General features: G+C 45.5%; 1 protein-coding gene across 5 annotated transcripts in view; it reads left to right on the top strand.

Annotated features, from left to right (window-relative positions):
- LOC139281281 (hexosaminidase D-like) overlaps nt 1–25,034 on the top strand; it is an 88,371-nt gene extending 63,337 nt beyond the window's left edge. For 3 of the 5 annotated variants that reach the window (XM_070901386.1, XM_070901385.1, XM_070901388.1), the window contains 9 exons: nt 1,742–1,906; nt 3,213–3,396; nt 9,377–9,448; nt 9,586–9,790; nt 10,123–10,205; nt 12,415–12,493; nt 18,721–18,822; nt 20,410–20,499; nt 24,099–25,033. In XM_070901386.1, the coding sequence (XP_070757487.1) occupies nt 1,742–1,906; nt 3,213–3,396; nt 9,377–9,448; nt 9,586–9,790; nt 10,123–10,205; nt 12,415–12,493; nt 18,721–18,822; nt 20,410–20,499; nt 24,099–24,282 (1,164 nt within the window). In that variant the 3' untranslated portion in view covers nt 24,283–25,033. Of the gene's footprint in view, nt 1–1,741; nt 1,907–3,212; nt 3,397–9,376; nt 9,449–9,585; nt 9,791–10,122; nt 10,206–12,414; nt 12,494–18,720; nt 18,823–20,409; nt 20,500–24,098 lie in introns of all 5 variants that reach the window. The other 2 variants (XM_070901387.1, XM_070901384.1) reach the window with 1 other exon arrangement.
- Nucleotides 25,035–27,401: the final 2,367 nt, after the last annotated feature.

Here is a 27,401-nt window from a genome sequence, read left to right as displayed (position 1 = left end):
GCAGGAACCTTGACTGATTCTTGTCGTCTTATTCCCTAACCCAGGGACACTGAAGTAAATTGTAATTTTCCCCCTGGTGCCGCCTAACTGAGATCAGTTAAATCTGCACAAACCAGGGATCGCACCTGGGATGTTCTGGTCTGTAGAGAAACATAGAAAATAGGCGCAGGAGTTGGCCATTCAGCCCTTCGAGCCTGCACCACCATTCACTATGATCGTGCAACTTCAGTACCCCACTCCCGCCTTCTCGCCATACCCCTTGATCCCTTTAGCCATTAGGGCCACATCTAACTCCCTTTGTCTGTGCTGCATTAGGTAGTGTAACCCACTGCAATCAGGAAGAGTGTATGTCAGAACAATCTACTCCGATAATTCAGTCATTTTCTGCAAGTTAAAATCATTGGAATTGTCCAGTATTTTGAATTGATCAACGTAAATGACACAACAAAGTAGGAATTTAGTGCTAGAAAAAATGTGAATGATCAGATCATTTGAGGTAAGTGAACTTCAGTTGAGGGGTGTAATTGCGATGGTGTTGATTTCAGCTCATTCTGGTCATGAAGTAAAGCTTTGTGCTGAGGTGCCTCCATGGATCAAAGGAATTGAAACGAATGCAAGAAAGGAGTTCAAGACATTGAACTGGTCATGTGGGTTCCTGGTGAAAATCCCATTGAAAGTTCATGTGTTGCTCTGATTTTTTTTCTCTCTCCCGTAGGACATTGAGTATACAAGTCTCAATCTACCTGGGAGAATCCTAGATCACAATGTTGTGGGGAAGCCTCCTGACTGCACTGCACTGCTAGGGCAGTATAACATAACCAAATAACAGTGGAATACCTTCCTTGAGTACCTCTGCTACCAGCAATTTCATTTAGTTATGAAGTTTATTACTATACTCTCTTCTTAGGCTGTCCCTCGGAGTCGAGGATGACTTGCTTCCACACTACAAATGAGTTCTCAGGTGGCATTATGAGTTCAATGCGGGACCGACAGTCTCTGTCACAGGTGGGGCAGATGGTGGTTGAAGGAACAGGTGGGTGGGGTGCTGTGCGCTCCTTCCGCTGTCGACGCTTGGCTTCAGCTTGCTCCCGGCGAAGAGACTCGAGGTGTTCAGCGCCTTCCCGGATGTTTTTCCTCCACTTTGAGCAGTCCTGGGCCAGGGATTCCCAGGTGTCAGTGGGGATGTTGCACTTTTTCGAGGAGGCTTTGAGGGTGTCCTTGAAGCGTTTCCTCTGCCCACCTGGGGCTCGCTTGTCGTGTCGAAGCTCCGAATAGAGCGCTTGTTTTGGGAGTCTCGTATCGGGCATGTGGATGATGTGGCCCGTCCAACAGAGCTGATTGAGCGTGGTCAATGCTTCGATGCTAGGGATGTTGGCCTGAGCGAGAACACTGACGTTGGTGCGCCCGGAGGCAGCGTTGGTGGTACTTCTCCAGTGTTTTGAGGTGTCTGTCTCTGAGCCATATAGGAGAGCGGGTATCACTACTACTCTGTAGACCATGAGCTTGGTGCCGGGTTTGAGGTCCTGGTCTTCAAACACTCTCTTCCTCAGGCGACTGAGGCTGCACTGACACACTGAAGGCGGTGTTGGACCTCGTCGTCAACTATAAGCAGGTCTGTCGCTTATGAATTTGACTAACCATTGACTCCTAAATTACTGTTGGTTTTCAGCTTCCACATCAATACTGAGCAGTCTTGGATATGACCAAATTATTTGGTTTTATTGTTTTGTTTCCCCAACAGTTTGTTCTCAAGCATGGCAAATATCGGCACCTCAGGGAGGTGGAGAAATACCCTAATAGCCTAAATCCGCATTTGCCCGACTCTCTGAATCTGGTGAAGGAGATGCTCTCCCAAGTACTCGACAAACACAGCAAATCTGCCTGGCTCCACATGGGAGCTGATGAGGTATGTACTGTGCAGTAATGTTTATTAAGTATAAGGTACATGACAGTGGTGCTATGGTGTTAACCCATCACCCCACCCATTATCCATAGTGTATCATTCATTGTGTGCAGTAAATGTTTGTCATTGGTATGTTTACATCAAACCTCAAGCAATAGCTTGCAATATGTGTGGGGGATGCGGACGCGGAACCAGTGGAGGTTGACACGGACAGGGTGTGATAGGCGCGTGGAGTAGCATAGGAGCAGTGGCATTCCGAGATGAATTGGAATTTTGTAGTGATTATTGGCCTTATAGAATAATGATCAGATACTGTTTATAGTGAGTGTGAAAGGAGAGTGAGGAATGGGTTATATATACAGAATAAAATGGAGCAAGGAATCGCCTTATGTGATGGATGGGATGTTCACAGCAGTGAAGCTTTCTCCAATGTTCATTTCTAACCGGTTGTGTTTTGTCATAAATCAGAATAATTAATTTTTGTTTAGTTAGATTCTGTTTGGCATTAATGCTACACACACACACACTGTCAATGGAGAGTAGGTTCAGCTTCACGTCAAGACAAACACTGACCAATGTCTTTGGCAGGAGTTTGGTCTCCTGATGCTTTTGGCAGGAGATTAGTCTCCTAGTGTGTTTTTTTTTAACAGGAGTTTAGTCTCCCAGTGCTTTTGGTAGGAGTTTAGTCTCCCAGTGCTTTTGGTAGGAGTTTAGTCTCCCAGTGCTTTTGGGAGGAGTTTGGTCTCCCAGTGCTTTTGGTAGGAGTTTAGTCTCCCAGTGCTTTTGGTAGGAGTTTGGTTTCCCAGTGTGTTTTTTTTACAGGAGTTTGGTTTCCCATTGTGTGTTTTTTTACAGGATTTTGGTCTCCGTGTTTTTGGCAGGGTGGTTTCAAAGTACTTCAGCTGCCGACCAAGTGCAGTCTAAGTGTAATTGTCTGAATTGTTCTGTTTTCATCATCTACCTCGCAATATAAAAGATTAAGACCATTTGCGACTCAGCCTCCACCACAGACATTGCATCGGATCCACGACAGCAGCCGTGTTCTTTGGGGAATCTCTATAATGAATGGGAGGGTCCTCAAAGATTTAGTGGGGTAAAGCTCAAATTTGTATTTAATTACGTTCTCCTGCTGTTAACTGGTAAACCTAGTCTTCCCCTTGGAGTTGCTCAGTTGCGATGAAGTCTATTTAGAGCATTTTGTGCTGGAGTTTGATCCCATTTGCTCTAAGAACAGAGGTTGGACAGGAGCGTCCTTGAGTAGCAGGTGATGGTGCATTTCACACAATTTCTTCCTGGTTACTTTCTGGAGGTTTTTCATCTTGGAAAAAGTGCCGAATCCAAACAGTGGATCAATGAACAACGAGGAGACATTGGAAAGATGTTCATGGACCACATCAAGGAAGTTGGGAGTTTCATGGTCAACAAGTATCCTGGGCTTAAGCTTCTGATATGGGACGACATGATGCGGAAGATTAGTAAAGAAAAAATTCACGGTGAGTCCTTTTTAGGACCGCATACTCAATGGAAGTGATGTGATTTTGTGATTTTTAAATTATTCTGTGCTACCTGTCATGAAAATTAGTGCCAAAGACACAGGGTTGTAGTCTGTCCAGTTTATTGAAAGAAACTCTGAAGATCAATGGTAAAAAGGTGTTTAAAAGTGTACCCTCTTGATTGATGCCAGGATGGAGCGAGGTTAGTTGCATTCTAGATAAATAGTGTTTGCATTTATATTTTTAGTTGTTAATGGGATGTGGGCATCAGTGGCAACGCCAGCATTTATTGCCCATCGCTAATTGCCCTTGAGAAGGTGGTGGTGAGCTACCTTCTTGAACCGCTGTAGTCCGTGTGGTGAAGTTACTCCCACAGTGCTGTTAGGGAGGGAGTTCCAGGATTTTGACCCAGTAACTATGAAGGAACTTTGAAATACTTCCACATCAGGATGGTGCGTGACTTTAGGTGGCAGAGGTGCTGCAGTGCATTTTGTAGATGGTACACACTGCAGCCAGGGTATGTCAGTAATGGAGGGAGTGAATGTTTACGATGGTGGCTGGTATGCCAATCAAGCGGGCTGCTTTGTCCTGGATGGTGTCGAGCTTCTTGAGTGTTGTTGGAGCTGCACTCATCCAGGCAAGTGGAGAGTATTCCATGACACTCCTGACTTGTGCCTTGTAGATGGTGGAAAGGCTTTGGGGAGTCAGGAGGTGAGACACTCACCGCAGAATACCCAGCCTCTGACTTGCTCTTGTAGCCCCAGTATTTATGTGGCTGGTCCAGTTAAGTTTCTGCTCAATGGTGACCCCCCCCAGGATATTGATAGTGGGGGATTCGTTGATGGTAATGTCATGGGGCAGTGGTTAGACTCTCGTTTGTTGGTTTGCCTGATACTTGTGCGATGCGAATGTTACTTGCCACTTATCAGCCCAAACCTGAATGCCGTCCAGGTCTTGCTGCATGCAGGCATGGTCTGCTTCATTATCTGAGGGGTTGCGAATGACACTGAACACTACAGTCATCAGCGAACATCTCCACTTCTGACCTTATAACATGAGAACATAACATAAGAAATTGGAGCAGGAGTAGGCCATTTGGCCCCTCGAGCCTGCTCCGTCATTCAGTAAGATCATGGCTGATCTGGTCTTGGCCTTAACTCCACTTTTCTGCCCGCTCCCCATAACCCTTGACACCCGTGTCATTCAAAAATTGTCTATCTCCACCTTTAAATATATTCAATGACCCAGCCTCCACAGCCCTCTGGGATAGAGAATTCCAAAGACTCACGACTGTCTGAGAAAATAAATTCCTCCTCGTCTCCATTTTAAATGGGCGACCCCTTATTCTGAAACTATGCCCCCTAGTTCTAGATTTCCCCCATGAGGAGAAACATCCTCTCTGCATCTACCCTGTCAAGCCCCCTCAAAATCTTTTATGTTTCAATAATATCACCTCTCATTCTTCTAAACTCCAATGAGTGTAGGCCCAACCTGCTCAACCTTTCTTCATAAGACAACCCCTTCATCTCAGGAATCAACCTCGTGAATCTTCTCTGCACTGCCTCCAATGCAAATATATCCTTCCTTAAATAAGGAGACCAGAACTCCAGGTGTGGTCTCAACAACAGTTGTAGCAAGACTTCCCTACTTTTGATACTCCAATAAAGGCCAATATTCCATTTGCCTTCCAAATTACTTGCTATAGCTGCATGATGGAGAAAAGGTCATTGATGAAGCAGCTGAAGATGGTTGCACCTCGGACACTGCCCTGAGGAACTCCTGCAGCGATGTCCTGGGGCTGTGATGATTGACCTCGAATCGCCACAACCATCTTCCTTCGTGCTAGGTATGACTCCAGCCAATGGAGAGTTTTCCCCCTGATTCCAATTTTATTAGGGCTCCTTGATGCCACACTTGGTCAAATGTTGTCTTGATGTCGAGGGCAGTCACTCTCCCCTCACCTGGAATTCAGCTCTTTTGTCCATGTTTGGACTATGGCTGTAATGAGGTCTGGAGCCGAGTGGTCCAGGCGGAACCCAAACTGGGCATCAGTGAGCAGGTTATTGGTGAGCAAGTGACACCTTCCATCACTTTGCTGATTGAGAATAAACTGATGGGGGTAATTGGCCGCATTGGATTTGTCCTGTTTTTTGAGGAGAGGACGTACCTGGGCAGTTTTCCACATTGTCGGATAGATGCCAGTGTTGTAGCTGTACTGGAACAGCTTGGCTAGAGGCACCACTAATTCTGGAGCACAAGTCTTCAGCACGACAGCCAGAATGATGTCGGGGTCCATTGCCTTTGCTGTATCCAGTGCGCGCAGCTGTTTCTTGATATCACGTGGAATTAATCGAATTGGCTGAAGACTAGCTTCTATGGTGGTGGGGACTTCAGGAGGAGGCGAATTTGGATCATTCTCTCGGCACTTCTGGCTGAAGATGGTTGCAAACATTTCAGACTTGTCCCTTGCACTCACGTGCTGGTCTCTGCCATCATTGAGGATGGGGATATTCATGGAGTCTTCTCCTCCCATTAGTTGTTTAATGGTCCACCACCATTCACGACTGGATGTAGCAGGACTGCAGAGCTTTGATCTGATCCGTGGATTGTGGGATCGCCTAGCCTTGTCTATAGCATGCTGCTTCTGCTGTTTAGCATGCATGTAGTCCTGTGTTGCAGCTTCCCCAGGTTGGCATCTAATTTTTAGGTACATCTGGTGCTGCTCCTGGCATGCTCTTCTACTCATTGAACCAGGGTTGGTCCCCTGGTTTGATGGTAATGGTAGCGTGATGGATATGCCGGGCCATGAGATTACATATGGTGGTAGAATACAATTCTGCTGCTGCTGATGGCCCACAGCGCCTTATGGATGCCCAGTTTTGAGCTGCTAGATCCGTTCTGAATGTATCCCATTTAGCACAGTGGTAGAGTCACACAACACAATGGAGGGCGTCCTGCATGTGAAGATGGGACTTCATCCCCACATGACTGTGCGGTGGTCGCTGCTACCACTACTCTCCTGGACAGCTGCATCTACGACAGGTAGATTGGTGACGACGAGGTCAAGTAGGTTTTTACCTCGTGTTTTTTCTCTTGCCACTTGTCGCAGGCCCAGTCTGGCAGCTATGTCCTTCAAACTCTCCCAGTTCGGTCAGTAGTGGTGCTACCGAGCCACTCTTGGTGATGGACATTGAAGTCCCCCACCCAGGGAACATTCTGTGCCTTTGCTACTCTCAATGCTTCTTCCAAGTAGTGTTCAACATGGAGGAGTACTGATTCATCAGCTGAGGGAGGGCGCTAGGTGATAATCAGCAGGAGATTTCCTTGCCCAAGCTTGGTCTTCATGGGGTCCAGAGAAAATGTTGACTCCCAGGGCCAGTCCCTACCACTGATGGGTCTATCCTGCCAGTGGGATGGAAGAATTTGGGACATTGGCTGAAAGGAATGATTCTGAGAGTATGACTATGTCAGGCTGTTGCTTGACTAGACAGTAGGAGAATTTTGGCACAAGCCCTCAGGTGTTGGTGAGGAGGACTTTGCAGGATCGACTGGGCCATTGTCGAGTCCGTCCGGTGCCGTGGTCAATGCCGGGTGGTCCGTCCGGTTTTATTATTATTTTTCTTGTAATGGTTTTTTACAACTGAGTTTCTTGCAGCTGTTTTTTTTTAACAACTGACTACCTTGCTAGGCTATTTCAGAGGTTCAATTAAGAGTCAACCATATTGCTGTGGGTCTGGAGTCACATTTAGGCCAGACCGGGTAAGGGCGGCAGATTCCCTTTCCTAAAGGACATTAGTGAAGTAGATGGGTTTTTTACCAATCCGATAGTTTAATGGTCACTATTACTGCCACTCGCTTTTTATTCCAGATTAATGGAATTTAAATTCTATAGCTGCCATGGTGGGATTTGAACTTGCATCTCTGGTTCGTAAGTCTAGGTCTCTGGATTACTAGTCCTGTAATTTAACCACTATGTCACCGTTCCCGCTTGTATTTACAAAGCGCCTTTTATGACTTCAGAACATCCCAAACCGCTTTACAGCCAATGGAGTACTTTCGAAGTATGGTCACTGCTGTAATGTAGGATACAGGGCGGCCAATTTGTACAGAGCAAGATCCCACAAACAGCGATGAGGTCATGAGCAGATAATTTTTTTTAGCGGTCGGTCGAGGGATAAATATTGGCCTGGACACATCGCATGGACCAGCTGGGTTTGGGCGACTTGACTTACTGTGGATGGAATACAGGTTATTCTCCTCAAAGAATCCCCCAGATTAAGCTTGCTAGCCTTCTGCAGGACCATGATGGAGATGCTCTGAAAGTACAGGCCCGTCCTGAAGTCCTGAGTGATTTTTGTGACCGGAGACTGAAATGGTTGGTTGAGGCTCAGTAGCGTTTCTGATACGAATGGATCTCCTTCACAGCCAGTGCATTGGGTGAAATAAAAACGGAAAAGGCTGGAAATACTCAGCTGGTTAGCCAGCACCTGTGGAAAGAGAAACACAGTAAACCTTTCAGGTCGATGACCTTTCATCAGAGTATAGGGTTTGTATCTGGAGCCTATCTCTGGTAGCCAGAATTCCCTTCAGTAAATCTGCACATGGTCGAACTACAGTAAACGAACGATGCTTGCGTCTGCGCACATTGAGACTGAACTCCAAGCCATCGTCAACATCTTCACCAAGACATACGAAAGCATGGACCTTACACTAAACACCCATAAGACAAAGGTCCTCCAGCAACCTGACCCCGCCACACAGCACTGCCCCCCATTCATCAAGATCCATGGCGCGACCTTGGACAACGTGGATCACTTTCCATACCTCGGGAGACTATTATTAGCAAGGGCAGACATCGACAACAAGGTTCAACACCACCTCCAGTGCGCCAGCGCAGCCTTCGGTCGCCTGAGGAAGAGTGTGTTCGAAGATCAGGCCCTCAAATCTGGCACCAAGCTTATGGTCTACAAGGCTGTAGTGATATCCGCCCTCCTGCATGGCTCAGAGATGTGGACCATATACAGCAGATACCTCAAATCGCTGGAGAAATACCACCAACGATGTCTCCGCAGATCCTGCAAATCCCCTGGGAGGACAGACGCACCAATGTCAATGTTCTCGATCAGGCCGACATCCCCAGCATTGAAGCACTGACCACACTCGACCAGCTCCGTTGGGCGGGCCACATTGTTTGCATGCCGGACACAAGACTCCCAAAGCAAGCGTTCTACTCAGAACTCCTGCACGGCAAGCCCCAGGTGGGCAGAGGAAATGTTTCAAGGACACCCTCAAAGCCTCCTTGATAAAGTGTAACATCCCCACCGACACCTGGGAGTCCCTGGCCAAAGACCGCCTAAGTGAAGGAAGAGCATCTGGGAGGGTACTGAGCACCTCGAGTTTCATCGCCAAGAGCATGCAGAAAACAAGCAAGCAGTGGAAGGAATGTGTGGCAAACCAGACTCCCCACCCACCCTTTCCTTCAACCACTGTCTGTCCCACCTGTGACCGAGACTGTAATTCCCGTATTGGGCTGTATAGTCACCTAAGAACTCACTTTGAGAGTGGAAGCAGGTCAGCCTTGATTTCGAGGGACTGCCTATGATGATGAAAGATCCCATGGCACTATTCAAAGAGCAGAGAAGTTATCCTTGGTGGTCCTGTGCCAATATTTATCCCTAAACCAACATCACTAAAACAGATTATCTGGTCATTACCTCATTGCTGTTTGTGGGAGCTTGTGTGCAACTTGGGTGCTGTGTTTCCTACATTACAACAATGACTACACTTCAAAAAGTACTTCATTGTTTATAAAGCGCTTTGGGATATCCTGAGGCCATGAAAGTCCCTATATAAATGCAAGTTATTTTTATGCAGTTGCTGCAGCGATAGTTAATATTCTAGATACCTTTCCAATCTGCTGAAACCTGGAACACACTGTATTTGGCAGCTTGATTGATCTTTTGGACTGTTCTCTCCTCAGAATCCGGTATAACTGAATACATTGCCCCAATGGTGTGGTTCTATCATCCAGAATTTAACATTGACGAAGTAGGTAAGACCAAGCAATGCTTAGTTGTATCTTCCTTTTGCCTGTTTGACTGACTGTCTTGCGGGTGATGATCATTTAAGATAATTATGATGACTTCAATCAGAACCTTTATTTTTAAATAAGAACCTTTTGTTTTTTAGAGGCATTCCTTGCCAAGTACATGGACAGTGGATTCAAGAGCGTCTGGTTTGCAAGTGCCTTCAAAGGGGCAACAGGTGTTAGCCAGGGTTGGACCCCTATCAAGTTCCACCTGGAGAATCACCTGCGGTGGCTGCAGGTTATTAAATCCATCTCCAAGTTCCCATCTCTTCACTTCCAAGGGTTGGCATTAACGGGCTGGCAAAGGTGAGATATTTTAGATAATTTACTGATTCTCAACATTGTTGAAATTGGATTAGAAGTTCTGGTTTCAGAATAGTGAAACCAGATGTACTTGTGTTCTTCAGTGTCCCCTTAAGGACTCGTAGATTGACCAGCACCAGTAGCAAGGTATTCAGATGACACTGTGAGGCAGCATTTATTTCTGGGATAGGCAACCTTAAAGCCATTGGTGTACAACTGAGTAGCTTCAGTGAGAATGGGATCAGCAAGGCTGTGGCCTTCAATGGTGCTAACGTGATGCCAATTGGAAAGACATTCCAGACAATTTTTACACTGTTTCTAAATGTCTTCCTCAGGTACGATCATTTCTCGACACTCTGTGAGCTGCTGCCAGTTGCAATCCCATCCCTGGTGATCTGCATGCAAACTGTGACTCATGGTGAGTTCCCTTCCAGAAACCGACTGTCGTATTCTGTGTCACTTGACATAACATGCCGATTTGCTGTACATCTTGTGCACTGCCCCTGCACACTATACTGTATATATTTCGTACATTACCCCCTCCCTTTCTCAATTTAATATAAATTGTCTTCCCACATAGCTGCAGCTGTAATATTCACTGCTGCAACGTGTAGTCTTTATGTTCTACTACCACGATTTATTTAATACCAGTCATACTGAGCAAAAGATCACCTTTTTTGTCAATTTTATGCACATTAAGATAAAGAATGTTGGTGCTAAGTGTCAGTAATGAGCACACCCAGATCAGATACAGCAAGGGATAGATGTAGAGTAATGCTCCATCTATACTATCCCATATAAGAACATAAGAAATAGGAGCAGGAGTAGGCCATACGGCCCCTCGAGCCTGCTCCGCCATTTAATACGATCATGGCTGATCCGATCATGGACTCAAGTCCACTTCCCTGCCCGCTCCCCATAATCCCTTATCGGTTAAGAAACTGTCTATCTCTGTCTTAAATTTATTCAATAACCCAGCTTTCACAGCGCTCTGAGGCAGCGAATTCCAGATTTACAACCCTCAGAGAAGAAATTCCTCCTCATCTCAGTTTTAAATGGGCGGCCTCTTATTTTAAGATCATGCCCCCTAGTTCTAGTCTCCCCCATCAATGTAAACATCCTCTCTGCGTCCACCTTGTCAAGCCCCCTCATAATTGTATATGTTTCGATAAGATCACCTCTCATTCTTCTGAATTCCAATGAGTAGAGGTCCAACCTACTCAACCTTTCCTCATAAGTCAACCCCCTCATCCCTGGAATCAACCTAGTGAACCTTCTCTGAACTGCCTCCAAAGCAAGTATATCCTTCCTTAAATATGGAAACCAAAACTGTACACAGTATTACAGATGTGGCTTCACCAATACCCTGTATAACTGTAGCAAGACTTCCCTGCTTTTATACTCCATCTCCTTTGCAATAAAGGCTAAGATTCCATTGGCCTTCCTGATCACTTGCTGTACCTGCATACTATCCTTTTGTATTTCATGCACAAGTAGCCCCAGGTCCCGCTGTACCGCAGCACTTTGCAATCTTTCTCCATTTAAATAATAACTTGCTCTTTGAATTTTCTTTCTGCCAAAGTGCATAACCTCTCACTTTCCAACATTATACTCCATCTGCCAAATTTTTGCCCACTCACTTAGCCAGTCTATGTCCTTTTGCAGATTTTTTGTGTCCCCCTCACACATTGCTTTTCTCCCCCATCTTTATATTGTCAGCAAACTTGGCTACGTTACACTCGGTCCCATCTTCCAAGTCGTTAATATAGATTGTAAATAGTTGGGGTCCCAGCACTGATCCCTGCGGCACCCCACTAGTTACTGATTGCCAACCCGGGAATGAACCATTTATCCCGACTCTCTCTTTTCTGTTAGTTAGCCAATCCTATCCATGCCAATATATTACCCCCAACCCCGTGAACTTTTATTTTGTGCAGTAACCTTTTATGTGGCACCTTGTCAAATGCCTTCTGGAAGTCCAAATATACCACATCCACTGGTTCCCCTTTATCCACCTTGTTCATTACATCCTCAAAGAACTCCAGCAAATTTGTTAAACATGATTTCCCTTCATAAATTCATGCTGACTCTGCCTGACTGAATTATGTTTTTTCAAATGTCCTGCTACTGCTTCTTTAATAATGGACTCCAACATTTTCCCAACCACAGATGTTAGGCTAACTGGTCTGTAGTTTCCTGCTTTTTGTCTGCTTCCTTTTTTCAATAGGGGTGTTACATTTACAGTTTTCCAATCTGCTGGGACCTCCCCAGAATCCAGGGAATTTTGGTAAATTACAACCAATGCATCCACTATCCCTGCCACTACTTCTCAAGACACTAGGATACAAGCCATCAGGTGCTGATGGAAAGCCACTTCCATCAAATTGCATAAGTTAGAATAACGCTTCCTCTACACTTTCCCATCAAACACTCCAAGGGTAAGTACAGCGTGGATTAGATACAGAATTAAAGCTCCCTGTGCATTATCCCATCAAACACTTCCAGGGCAGGTACAGCACGGCAAAGTAAAACTCCCTCAACACTTAAAATGAGTTTTAATTCGTGAGAAATGAAGCCCCTGCAGTATGACTATCTTTCTCTGACATTTTTTCCATTTGCTTCCACAGGTTCTTTTACACATCAGGCAAAAACCAATTCACAGCAGATTTTGGGATTTAGAAGTATCGACCTAGAAAACAATGTTTGGTAAATCATCGTCTTTTCTGAAATTCTGTTTTTGGATGCTCCTGAAGGGAAACGGGCTCTGACATCACAATAAGCAGCTGAGCAGGGGGGGTTTGTGACCTGAAGCAGTGGAGGGAGGTGTGGGAATTAAGGCTAGGCATGTGGAAAACCAATGTGTGAGGTAGATGTGTCCTAGATGAGCCAGAACTTCTTGATATGTCCTTACTATGCAGTATAAATGCACACGAGGCCCATACTTGAGAGAAGGTCAGTCTGTGACCAGTTACCTTTATTACCAAGACCTCAAGTGATGAAGGTGGGTGGAGCTTCCCCTTTGATACCTGAACGTCCAGGTTAGGAGTGTCTCCCACAAGTTCACCCCCTTGTGGTCAATGTTCTCAAGGTGTACAACTTAGGTCAGCTTATACATGGTTTACAATGATAGTTGAATACATGACAACAACTCCTCCCCAAAGTCTTATTGGGATCACAGGTTAAGTCTCTCTGGTGGTTTACGCTCCCTTGTAGAGCGCCTGAGTTGGGGCTCCGGTTGTTGGGCGCTGGCCTGAGTGTCTGCTGTTTGCGGTGCCTCAGGCCTCCCTTTGGTTCCGGTGTTCGGTCACTTGTGGTGGAGTAAACTCTATGTCGTGTTCTTCCTCTGCTCTTCTATGAGATTGCTGAACCTTCTTTTAGTTTGATCTACATGTTTGCGACAGATTTGTCCATTGGTAAGTTTAACTACCAAAACCCTGTTCCCCTCTTTGGCAATCACAGTGCCTGTGAGCCATTTGGGCCCTGCAGCATAATTAAGGACAAAAACAGGGTCATTGACATCAATACATCGTGCCCTCGCATTCCTGTCATGGTAGTCACATTGTGACTGACGCCTGCTCTCAATGATTTCTTTCACAGTGGGGTGTATAAGGGATAACCTGGTTTTGAGCGTCCTTTTCATTAGCAGCTCTGCAGGTGGAACCCCTGTGAGCGAGTGTGGTCGGGATCTATTGGCCAACAGGAGGCGTGATAAGCGGCTTTGTAGGGAACCCCCTTGGATTCTGAGCATCCCCTGTTTGATTATCTGCACAGCTTGTTCCGCCTGGCCATTTGAGGCCGGTTTGAACGGTGCCGTTCTGACATGGTTGATTCCACTGCCTGCCATGAAGTCCTAGAATTCAGTGCTTGTGAAGCACGGGCCATTGTCGCTGACCAAGATGTCCGGTAGACCATGGGCGGTGAACATTGCCCCTAGACTTCCTATCGTGGCAGAGGATGTGCTTGAATTTAAAATGGCATACTCAATCCATTTGGAGTAGGCATCTACTACAACCAAAAACATTTTTCCCATGAAAGGACCTACGTAATCCACATGGATGCGTGACCATGGCTTGGCGGGCCAGGACCAGGGGCTAAGGGGGGCTTCCCTGGGTGCGTTGCCCAGCTGAGCACATGTGTTGCACCTGCGAACACAAAGTTCCAGGTCTGCATCTATCCCTGGCCACCAAACGTGTGACCTGGCAATTGCCTTCATCATGACAATGCCCGGGTGCTCATTGTGAAGTTCTCTGATAAACAGCTCTCTGCCCATCTGGGGCATGACTACTCGGTTTCCCCATAGTAGGCAATCAGCCTGAATCGAGAGTTCATCCTAGCGCCTATGAAACGGTTTAAATTCCTCAGGGCATGCCCCGTACGTGGCTGCCCAGTCCCCATTCAGGACACATTTCTTAACTAAAGACAGTAGCGGGTCTTTATTTGTCCAGACTTTAATCTGACGGGCTGTCACAGGTGAGCCTTCGCTTTCGAAAGCTTCAACAGCCATGACCATCTCAGCATCATGCTCAGTTGCCCCCTCAGTGGTGGCCAGTGGGAGCCTGCTGAGTGCATCGGCGCAGTTTTCTGTGCTCGGTCTGTGCCGACTTGTGTAGTCATAGGCGGCTAACGTGAGTGCTCACCTCTGTATGCGGGCCGATGCATTCGCATTTATGGCCTTGTTGTCGGCCAAAAGGGACGTTAGGGGTTTGTGATTTGTCTCCAGCTCAAATTTCCTGCCAAACAGGTACTGGTGCATTTTTTTACTGCATATACACATGCTAGCGCTTCCTTTTCTACCATTCCGTAGCCCCTTTCTGCCTGGGACAGATTTCTGGAGGCATAAGCTACCGGCTGCAACACACACCCGACCCCATAGGACAACGCATCGCACGTTAAAACAAGTTTCTTACATGGGTTATATAATGTTAACAGTTTGTTGGAGCACAACAAATTGCGTGCTCTATCAAAAGCCCTGTCCTGGCTGACCTCCAGATCCAATCGCGACCTTTGCGTAGGAGCACGTGTAGCGTCTCTAAGAGTGTGCTCAATTTGGGAAGAAAGTTACCAAAATAATTCAGGAGCCCCAGGAACGAACCCAGCTCCGTCGTGTTACGGGGGTCTGGGTGCTCTCTGTTTTGGACGCAGTAGGTCTGATCCCGTCTGCTGCTACCCTCCTCCCCAGGAATTCTACCTCTGGAGCTAAGAAGACACACTTCGCCTTTTTCAGTCGCAGCCCTACCCGGTCCAGGCTGCGTAGCACCTCCTCCAGGTTGTGGAGGTGTTCAGTATCGCGACCCGTGATGAGGATGTCGTCTTGAAAAACCATCGTTCTTGGAATCGACTTGAGAAGGCTTTCCATATTTCGCTGAAAGATCACGGCGGCCGAACGAATCCCGAACAGACATCTGTTATACTCAAACAATCCCTGTGTGTCGTGATGGTGGGTCAGCATCTTCGACTCACTCGCCAGCTCCTGGATCATGTAAGCTGAGGTCGTCCAATTTTGAAAAAAGTTTGCCACCGGATAGCGTCGCAAAGAGGTCCTCCGCTCTCGGTAGCGGGTACTGGTCTTGGAGTGACACCCGATTGATGGTGGCCTTGTAATCGCCACATATCCTGACTGACCCATCCGCCTTGAGCACCGGCACAATCGGGCTCGCCCAGTCACTGAATTCGACTGGCGAGATGATGCCTTCCCTCAGCAGGCGGTCCAATTCGCCTTCTATCTTTTCCCGTATCACGTACGGCACTGCTCTGGCCTTGTGGTGTACTGGCCTGGCATCCGGGTTTATGTGAATCACTACCTTGGCCCCCATGAAAGTGCCGATGCCGGGTTGAAATAATGAGTCAAATTTGTCTAGGACCTGTGAGCATGATACTCGCTCCACAGAAGAAATTGCATTGACATCGCCCCATTTCCAGTTCATGACAGTAAGCCAACTCCTCCCCCGGGACAATCCAGAGTGACAACCTGTTCTCCAAAAATTTGTGGGTCACGACTACCGTGGCGCTGCCTAGCACCGGAATGATCTCCTTTGTATATGTCCGTAGCTGCGCGTCAATCGGCAATAATTTTGGCCTCCTGGCCTTGGACACCCACAACCTTTCGAACTGTTTGATACTCATCAGAGACTGGCTGGCCCCCGTGTCTAGCTCCATTGATACTGGGGTGCCATTGAGGAGCACTTTCATCATTATCAGTGGCGTCCTGGTATATGAACTGTATGTGTGCTCCACATGAACTCGCTGAACTTCAGCTTCCAGCGATTTCCCCCAGTATTCATTTGGCCTCGTGGGGATTACATCGGGCCCGTCCTCCTCGTACATCACCCTGGCTGCAGGCTTCCTGCACATACACGCCAAGTGACCGCTGACGTTTCTGCAGGTATATTGCTGATATCTGCAAGCTCTGGCTGGGTGTTTGCCCCGTTGTTGGAAACAAAAGGTCCATTACCAGTCAATCATCTCTGACTGTCTCTGTAACTGTCCTTAAGCACACTATTAACAGGTGTTGATGGCCCCATTACTGGCCGCATTGTCCATTGCGATGGCATGAATCGCCGTTCAGCTAGCCATTGTCTCTGTTGAATTCCCCCTTTTGGGTTTGACTACATGCTGGGGCATGTCCGATTGCCCTTGTCTGCCTAGAGAACTGTGTGCCACGTTAACAATGTTGACTCCCTGGTCGTTTGCCGCATTTGAGCCAAGATTTTTGTCATACATCATTCTGGTCTCTTCGTCCCCTGAGATAAACGTCTGGGCTATCAGAGCCGCTGCTTCCAAGGTCAAGTCTTTGGTTTCAATCAGTTTCCTGAAAACCCCAGCATGCCCGATGCCCTCAATAAAAATGTCTCGCAGCATTTTCGCTCTGCATGCATCTGTGAACTTACATAGGCTCGCCAGTCGCCGGAGATCTGCCACGAAATCAGGAACGCTTTGCCCTTCTCGCCGCCGGTGCGTGTAAAACTGGTGTCTCGCCCATGTGCATGCTGCTTGCCAGTTTAAGGTGTTCCCCGATCAACTTACTGAGCTCTTCGAACGTCTTGTCCGCCGGCTTCTCTGGCGCTAGAAGGTCCTTCATCAGGGAGTACGTTCTGAATCCACAAACCGTCAGGAGATGAGCCCTGCATTTGTCGGCCGAATCCTGTCCCAACCATTCCTTAGTGACAAAACTTTGCTGTAGTCTCTCAATAAAGTCGTCCCAATCATCACCAACACAGTACCTCTCTTCTGTGCTGCTAGTGGCCATTCTCGTATGGTTTAAATCCCAGTTTCTCGTCGCCAATGATATGTCCTTACTATGCAGTATAAATGCACACGAGGTCCATAGTAGAGAGAAGGTCACTCTGTGACCAGTTACCTTTATTACCAAGACCTCAAATGATGAAGGTGGGTGGAGCTTCCTCTTTGATACCTGGAAGTCCAGGTTAGGAGTGTCTCCCACAAGTTCAACCCCTTGTGGTCAATGTTCTCAAGGTGTACAACTTAGGTCAGCTTTTCCATGGGTTACAATGATAGTTGAATACATGATACTTCTTGTGTCAGCATTGACAATTCTGATGTGACCACTTTTTCACCTTTGCCAGTGGATGCCCACTCAAGGCAATGCAATGATACACATCATGCTTCACCAAGCTGAGCTTCAAACCCAACAACAAACTTGCATTATATGCCACCGTTAACGTAGAAAAACCTCCTGAAACCCAAAATCTAAGTTGTCACCAAGACCAGTGCCTTCTGTCTCCATTCCTACCTCACCCCACTACTACTCAAACCCTCATCAATGCCTTTTGTCACATTCAGGATCAACCGCTAGCTTCCCAAGGTCCATCTTACACAAACTCAAAGCGATCCGGAACTCAGCTGCCTGCATTCTATCCCACAAGACCTGGTCACCTATGTTGTCTGTTCTTGTCAACCTTCATTGGTTGCACATCTCTCAGCACGACTTCAAAATTCTCCAAGTTACACCCAACCTCTAAAAGCTCCTCCAGCCTCAAGTCCCTGATGGCGCCCTCCATTCTTCTAACTCTAGTCTACTGTGTGTCCTTACCACTGCCCCCACCCCATTTTCAGTGGTGATGCCTTCAGCCATCTTGCCCCTAAACTCCAAAACGCTTTCCCTTAAACCCTTTCACCTTGCTCTCCCCAGTTTTAATAGCCTGCTTAAAACCTACCTCTTTGATCATGTCTTTGGTTTCCCTCCTGCTCTAGTTTGATTCCCCAACTATGAAGCACCTTGGGATATTTTGCCACATTAAAGGTGATATATATGTGCAGGTTGTTGAGGGGTGGTCTATTGCCTTTGGGGGTGCTTTAGGATCATTGCTGGGGTGTGAATGCTGTACTGCCCAACTGGAAGAGGAGGGAAGCAAATTGAAAATGGGACTGAAGTGATGTTGTGCAGATTTACATATCCTTGGTGTGTTCTATTCTGTCTCTGATGTTTCAAAACTGTTCGATAAATATACTTTCAGAACTTAATATCCTTCCACTAGTCAAACCTGGTTACTAACAGCATGGGGCACACAAAACATAAATGAAGCTATCAGCAACAGTTCCTGACACTGGGTGTAGGTCGTTGGCTGCAGCCCACAGATAATCTTGCCAGATCTGCTAAGGCCAATGCATCTTCCTGGCTGCCAGCCTTGGCAAATCTCGACAGGTTTACCTTCTGGGTTGCAGACAACTGTGTGAGACAAAGCATCAGGAGATGTCAGTGCTAGCAGTTTTCGCACAATATAAAAGCAGCTTAAATGTTACGTTCACCAGACATTCGACACACGTTTGATAACGACTTCCATTTTTCTCTCTCATTGCGGCGCTGTGCTGTTACCAAACTGTCCGTGTACCCTTCTATTGTTTGTAGAACGCTGTTGAAACACTCTGAACTGCTCGGCTGTTGCTAACTCTTGTGTCTGCTCATCATTCTCTAGTGAAGGAGATGGCACATTCGCAGGGGCTGAGATTTATCAAATGGTTCGTTGGATTTATCAAAATCTGAAATCTGACATAACTCGGGTTATGGAAAGTAACAGGTGAGGAGTACAGGTTCACAGAATTTTCAGTATGGAAGGAGACTGTTTGGCCTCTTGTGACTGTGTGATTGTGCTAGCTCTCATCAATCCCATTTCCCTGTTCTTTCACCTTTCCCTTTAGTATTACTTCAAATCCACATCTAATTCTCTCTAAACTTTGTGATTAACTCAGCTTCAATAGACTCTTGTGGTAATCTATTCCATAGAAAGTATAGCACAGAAATGGGCTGTTCAGCCCACCCAGTCTGTGTTGGTATTTATCCTTCACACGAGCAGTAGTTCTAATCCCGTGTGTCCGCTCTGTTCCCACATCCCTTTATTCTCCTTTCCTTGAACCACCTATCTAACCTATTCTTAAATGGGGACACAGTCTCTGCTTTAATCACTGACAGCCTCACAACCCTGTTTATTTTTTAAATAACTTTCTCCTGCTCTTAGTCCTACATCTTCTTGCATATAATCTTGTATCTATGTTCCTTTAATTCTAGACCCTTCAATCACTGGAAACAATCTGTTTCTATTTACTCTGTCCTGTCCCTTCATAATTTTAAATAACTCTTTTGAGTGAAATAAATCCTTCTATTTTCCTTGGCTTGTGCAATGAGCTCGTATCGATTACAAAGTTTGATGCTTACTACTCAATGATCGGAATGTTTCAGCTTCGGGAAAGAATTCGTTAGTTGGGACAGAACCTGCAAAATGGAGTTTGTCCACACACTCGCCCCTCTTTCCTCATGGTTTTTCACCCCCCTAAAAGTCAGTCAGTCAATCACAGGCGGTCCCTCGAAACGAGGATGACTTGCTTCCACACCAAAAAAGGATGAGTTCACAAGTGTTTCAATGAAGGACCCGAACTACATTCTCACGGGTGGAAGATGGCTGTGTGTGGATTTTTTTAACGTGTGGTGGCCGTTGCACACCAGCCACCACACAGGCTTGACAGAGCTAGGTCTTGGTCCAGTGGCAAGGATTACCCAAGACGACTGGAGACCAGCTCTGCTGCACGGACCTAGTGGGCGCACATATCGCAATGTGGGCTGGCCCGTGCTGCCCCTGGGCCCCCGGCCCTGAACTCAAAAATGCCCTCTTTGTATCGCTCTATCTGCCTCCGTCTATCGCTATGTCTCTATCTATAATATCTGTCTGAAGGTTGATTAGCTCAGTGCACACTCTGCAGCCTCAATACAGATGGATTGTAGCACCTGTACAGGTGTTCTGATGATCTACCCCTCTCCCTCATTCTTTATCTGCCTCTTGATCTATTACTGCTATCCAGACAGTCGCAGGCCCAACTCATTTTGTAAAGGAGTTAAATGATGGCTCAGAATTTGCTGGAACGGTGCATTTAGCCCCAAGCACCACTAGTTAAACCCTTGGGCGCCCCGCTCCTCCAGTGACGAACGGACGCCAAAATCTGCTGGGAATGTGCCGCAGTGAGGACAGTGTGGTAATTCGGAGTGCCATCAAGAAAATCAATTCTGATGTTGAGCGCGTGAACGCTATCGGTATTTTGTTTGGGTTTATAAGAGTTATCCATGAACAGCTGATTTAATTTGTTTTATGTGAATTTGTGCTCCGTTTAAACAGTGCGATCAAAGGGTGGTTCAATAATTACAACAGAAAACACCGGTTTGGAAATCCCCGGAACATGGAGTATTTTGGTGCCGATGTACTCAGGTGAGTTCACAACAACCTGTTCACCTGAATCTAGGGATTGTCCTGGAGTCTTCAGGAATTAAAAAAAAATTAATCTCCAGGACACTGCTGTTAGCAGTGGAAAATTAAATGGGCAATAAAAAAATTGTTAAAAATACAGGCAACTCTCGATTATCCGGGTCCCTTGGGATTGGGCTATGCCGGGTAAACGATTTCTCCGTTGGAGCGAGTTGACATTACAGTTAATGCTTACAGTACTGCAGGTGTGCTCTAACCAATAGCTGTAGCGTATCTTCTAATCCTTGAATTCTAGTCCTCTAGATCTAAAGACCATTAGGCTTGTTGATTACTTCCTGCAACTGTTTGTGGCATTTTAATGAATTATGAGAGGCAGTGGAACTGCTTGGGAGCAGCAGCGGGAGCTGAGGCAAGGCAGAGCGCTTAAAAGCAAGGCTCAAGGCTCGAAAGGAACATCAGAGTTTCAAAGTGATATCATACACACACGGAATTTTAAATGCCATTATAACGGTTTCCCGTTGCATCTGTGTGCAGATAATCGAGAGTTGCCTGTAAATTATTTGAACGCTTTTGCGCATTAGTTATAAAGAGATCAGACACAGCTTGTGGGGCGGGCGGGTTGGAGGCTGTTTGACTGACAGTCAACAATCATCCAATCAGATCTATTTGCTTTCCAATTGGTGTGGGACGGTGGGGCCCCTCAAGTATGGAGGTGTTGGACGACCAATGGCAGGGAGGCTGGAGGCAGAAGGTCATGTGATGACACCTCTAGAAATCTCCCTTCTTGTAATACATTTGAATTCAGTGTTCATGCACTGAAACACACATTAATATTACAGTAATACAGCTACTCTATTACTGCGAGTAGATTTATTGCTATCAAATTAAAGGTGTTTAAAATGTTAAAAGGATTTGAAAGGGTACATATGGAGAAACTTATCTCCTCTGGTGGGGAAATCAAGAACAATGGGTTATAATTTTAAAATTCGAGCTAGGCCATTCAGGAGTGAAATCAGGAAGTACTTTTTCATACACTGGGTAGTAGAAATTTGGAACTCTCTCTTCCCCCAAAAGGCTGTGGTGCTGGGGGTCAATTGGAACTTTTCAAGACCAAGATCGATTAATCTTGGTTAGGTTAGGATATCAATGGATATGGAGTTGAGGTGCAGATCAGTCATGATCTAATTGAAGGCAGAGCAGGTCCAGGGGGCTGAGTGGCCAACTCCTGTTCCTAAAGAACACCAAATAAGAATCACAATGTTATTTTTGTTTTAACTTTTTTTTGTCTAACCCTATTAATTATTCTAACAATAAAAACGATCTGCCTTTTCTCAACCATGTTGATGTGCAAACCTGAGTTGGCCCACAATCTCTGCCACATGTTTCTGAAACCTGTCTTGAATCTCATTTTTGATGGATATTGAGCTCTGGCTTGGCTTTGTATAAAAGCTTTCCCATCTCTGTGTCTATGATCAGTGAAGGATCCTTGTCCTGATCACCCAAAAAGGTCTGGAATGAGGCAAAATTGGTGGTATTGGAGCAGGAGCAGTGCATTTTTCTGTTTTAAACAAAGGAGATGCACTTAATAAGCAGAATAAAATGTTCCTCATCAATATTCAGAGAAATAGCAGATAACAGCAGCACCATCTGATATGGTACAAAGTGTTCTTGACCAGTCTGTATCAGCACAAGTCGTGACAGAGTAGTCTGTGCCAGTGCAATCTCTATTGGTGCAAGTGTCCTAGTGTCTGCTAGTGCAATCTGTGTTGGTGCAGGAGGTATTGGCTTGGGTTGTGCCTTGTCAGGGTCTGCTAGTAGTCTGTATTAGCTCAGAGTTTGTTGGTGTAATCTAGTATGTGTCATAAGAACATAAGAATTGGGAGCAGGAGTAGGGCCCCTTGAGCCGACTCTGCCATTCAATGAGATCATGGCTGATCTTCTACCTCAACTGCACTATCCCCATATCCCTTGATTCCCTTAATATTCAAAAATCTATCAATCTCTGTCTTGAATATACTCAACGACTGAGCCTCCACTGCCCTCTGGGATAGAGAATTCCAGAGATTCACCACCCTCTGAGAAGTTTCTCCTCATCTCGGTCCTAAATAGCCGACCCCTTATTCTGAGATTGTGACCCCTGGTTCTAGACTCCTCAGCCAGAGGAAACATCCTCCCTGCATCTACCCTGTCAAGCCCTGTAAGAATTTTGTGTTTCACTTTGTGTTTCAATGAGATCACTTCTCATTCTTCTAAACTCTAGAGAATATAGGCCTGGTCTACTCAATCTCTCCTCATAGGACAATCTCCCATCTCAGGAATCAGTCTGGTGAACCTTCCTTTCATTCCCTCAATGGAAAGTATATCCTTCCTTGGGTAAGGAGACAAAACTGTACACAATACTCCAGGTACAGTCTCACCAGGGCCCTATATAATTGCAGCAATACGTCGTTACTCTTATACTCAATCCTCTTGTAATAAAAAGGCCAACATACCATTTGCTTTCGTAATTAGCTGTAAAGCACTTTGAGACGTCCGGTGGTTGTGAAAGGCGCTATATAAATCCAAGTCTTTCTTTCATTAATTGCTAGCTGTACTTGCGTATTAACTTTCAGTGATTCGTATACAAGGACATCCAGGTCCCTCTGAACACCAAACTCTCACCATTTAAAAAATACTCTGCTTTTCTATTTTTTCTACCAAAGTGGATAACTTCACATTTCTCCACATTATTTTCTATTTTCCATTTGCCATGTTCTTGCCCACTCACTTAGCCTGTCTATATCCCCTTGTAGTCTCTTTGCATCCTCCTCAAAACTTACATTCTCACCTAGCTTTGTATCATCAGAAAACTTGGATATATTACATTTGGATATATTACATTTAGATATATTACATTTGGTCATCCAAATCATTGATATGGATTGTGAATAGCTGGGGCCCAAGCACCGATCCTTGCGCCACCACACTAGTTACAGCCTGCCAACCTGAAAATGACCCGTTTATTCCTTCTCTCTGTTTTCTGTCTGTTAACTAATCCTCAATCCATGCTAGTATATTACCCCCAATCCCACGAGCCGTAATTTTGTTCAAGAACCGCTTGTGTGGCACCATCTGAAAATCCAAATACACCACAACCACTGATCACCGCCCCCCCTTATCTATTCTGCTAGTTACAACCTCAAAAAAAACTCAACCGATTTGTCAAACATGATTTCCCTTTCATAAATCCGTGTTGACTCTGCCCAATCTTATTATTTTCTAAGTGCCCTGTTACCACATCCTTAATAGATTCTAGCATTTTCCCTACTACTGATGTCAGGCTAACTCATCTGTAGCTCCCCATTTTCTTTCTCCCTCCTTTCTTAAATAGCGGGCCTATATTGAAGTGTCATTGAAGTACATGATGGTGCAGGGGTTATTGGCTCACGTGTCCATGCAGTTGATGTTCGTTGAGGGTTTATCAGTACAGGGGGATGTGCTAGTATTAGCTCAGTGTTTATCATTGAAATCTGACAGCAATCAGTCTGCTAGAGCAGTCCTGAATTAGTGCTTGTGCTTATTTATAATGCGACGTGGTAAATGTAACTGTAAAATGTGTTCAGAGTTCACCATCAGTGGGAAGAGTACTTGGGAAACTTCCGCAAGCAGATGGAAAAGATTTACTTCCCCGACACCGTGGAGGAATGGATGGAAGAGAATGTGAACCAGTACATGGACCCGCTGAGAGAGTTTGTGAAGGACTACAAGGATATTATAGCACTAATGGCCGCACCAAAACAAAATTAGAAAATCAACGAGAAATATGCTCAGGAATGCACAGCTATTGGTGGAAAAACTGGAAACCATCCATCCATACAATTTCCGTAACTGCACAGTACAGCAGCTAGAGCTGTAGGATCAATGAAGCACAGAAACTGGGTACCATTTCATTACTTTTCATTTTAATTTGGGAAAGTATCCAAGCTGCTGATGCTGTGTAACCTCTCGCCTTTACCAGGTCTGGATCTATTCTGATAGTGATCGTATTCCAGAATTTCAAACGCTCACAGCTGCAGGGGGACCCTATCCCTACCTCTCACTCTCAACCTATCCAATTTCATTTGGAATCGTGTGACGTCACATGGTTCGTCAGGTACCATTAGGACCAACCACTGCTGCGCGCACGGCAGGTGATTTCACCTGGAAGAGTTGCAGAAGGAACGCTACTCTCTCGAGCTAATGCACTTCCAATTAGCAGGGATCTTGCATGGAGAATTCTTAACAGGTAGAGCACGCCTGTTGTGCAGACATGCTTGTTGTATTGTACAGCTATCAGCAGGGTGTGTGAGCAGTGCAATAAAGACTTGGGACATTTATTACTATATAATGGGAGGTGGGGTGGCGGTTAATACCCAACACCAGGGTTTGGAATGGATTCATCATGATCTCGGAGATCGTCCTTGTGATTTACAGATTTAAAAAAAATTAAAGTATATAATTTTCACCTGACAGTTTTCCATTTCATCTGATGTGGTGGATTGTAATCACTTGATCATTCATATTGGGGGGGTGGGGGGGTGAAGGAGAGGGATTAATGTTATAGATCTGCTGGTTTCACCTGTGTTCTCAGTAATTGCTGCCTTTCTATTGGGGTAAATCACTATTTGGTAACTAATTTTAAGGTGAATCAGTAACCGCTTGATACCGGAGCATGAAGAATAGGCTATATCGTCTGAGATTGATATGCCCTGTAACGCTAAACCAAGGCTAAAGTACTAAAGGAGATGAACTGAGGAGCCATTCCCGAGAATGTTAATATTGCTCAGTAACGGACACAAATAACTGACTGATTTGTGGCAAATTATTTTTTTTACTTCAGAAATGTTTAAATGGAAGCATTTTATTAAAACAGACATCGGTGGAGAGTCCAGACTCCAAGAGGGACTGTTTCCTTCCAGTTTATACAAGTGACCTTGTAGAACTGATAGTCATTTGCACTAAACACCCATGGCATTTTGTAATAGATAGGTGGATAGATTTGCGATTCTTACCCTGCTGTAGTTGCCCCCACATGTAAAATTGAACATTTCAGGTTATCCTAAATAACTTTTTAAAAATCCGCTGTTCAGCGCTCCTGTTCTGCAGAGGTCACCATGGGGTGGGGAGAGCAGGAAGGAGCTATTTTCAAGGAGACAAAAGAAGTGTAGGAGATGAGAATTTTTTTTTGTACGTAGCAAGTTATGATGATCTAGAATGCGCTACCTCAAAGGGTGGAGGAAGTAGATTCAGTAGTAACTTTCAAAAGGGGATTGGATTTATACTTGAAAAGGAAAAATTTGCAAGGTTATAGGAATAAATTGGATGGCTCTTGCAAAGAGCCAGCACAGGCACGATGGGTTGAATGGCCTGCTTCTCTGCTGTATAAGCCTATTATAGACGGGTGAAAATGCACTCAGGATATTGTCTATGGTACAAACTACTGCATTCCAAGGAACAAACATCAATTCTGCTATTTGAACACGACCCAATTCTTGCCAGAGTTCAGTTTCGCTCATTAGCCAGCCCACATTAGCCTGGGCTCTCAGCTCGGGACTGCTGGGATTTCTAGGTTAGCCTGCGTTCCCAGCTCAAGCCAAGTAGGATTTGCAAATGTTTATTTCTGAAATTCCAACTTAGCCAGGACTTGCTTTCTTTTTTACAGTGGGAGCAAATGAAATGTTGAGTAAATCACACCAATAATTGCAAACGCTGCAGCTGGTAAATTTTACCTTGGTCTTTCTTTAGCACACTCGGTTAACTAAGGGACGAAAAATTTTTTTTTTTTCAAATTCCACTCTCATTTTAAAAGATAATTCTGGTCAAGGATTAACAATGAATGTCTGTCTTCCTCCCAGTCCCACAGATGTGAGATTTAATGTGCTACCAGGATGGAATTTTAGTGAGAATAAGGCATAGAACTTTTATACTTGAAGGGGGAAAATTGCAGGGCAATGGGGAAAGAGCACAGGAGTGGGACTACTTGGAAGCTCTTTCAAAGGGCTGGGACAGGTATGATGGCTGAATGGCCTTCTTCTGTGTTGTATCATTCTATAACTACCATTCCTGTGCACCTCATTGTAGCTGGTGAACACACAGGAAAGACTTTGGGTGGACCATATTTCAAATTTCTTGCTTTCCTAGCGGGCAACTGTTTGGGCTTTTGTTCCACACTCCCACTGACACAACAGCCAAGTTCCATTAATAGCACAGCCAAAGTCACATTTCCATCTCAACGTGGTCCACTGATAATAAGCCAGGGCAGGCACCTCCCTCCAACAGTACAGCACAGTTCGGGTCAGCTCCTCCAACAACATAACCAAAGTCACTAGTCCACCTGGTGTCAGGTGTGGCTCAGTGATTGCACATGTGCCTTAGTCAGAAGGTTGTGGGCTCAATACCCACTCCAGAGCACAAAAAATCCAGGCTGACACTCCAGTGCATTACTGGGGGAGCGTTGCACTGTTGGAGGTGCCTTCTTTTGGATGAGATGTTAAATTGAGGGCCCTGTTGGCTCTCTTGGGTAGATGTAAAAGATCCCATGGCACTATTTCGAAGAAGAACAGGGGAGATCTCACTGGTGTCCTGGCCAATATTTATCCCTCAACCAACAACATTAAAATGGATTGTCTGGTCATTATCGCATTGTTTGAGGGACCTTGCTAAGTGCAAATTGGCTGCACTTTTTCCAACATTACAACAGTGACTACACTTCAAAAAGTACTTGATTAGTCGTAAAGCGCATTAAGACGTCCTGAGGTTGTGATAGGTCGTATATAAATGCAAGTCTTTTTTCTTCTCCTACACTGGAAACAACTGCCAAAATAGATTTAGCTTTGACCAGCATGTTTCACTTGTATAAAGCTTCAGTGTATGCAACAACCAGCAGC

This window comes from Pristiophorus japonicus, chromosome 15 (genome assembly GCF_044704955.1).
Source record: "Pristiophorus japonicus isolate sPriJap1 chromosome 15, sPriJap1.hap1, whole genome shotgun sequence".
Taxonomy (NCBI): Eukaryota; Metazoa; Chordata; class Chondrichthyes; family Pristiophoridae; genus Pristiophorus; species Pristiophorus japonicus.
The sequence above is the reverse complement of the archived record's forward strand: the minus strand, read 5'-3'. Positions and strand labels throughout refer to the sequence as shown.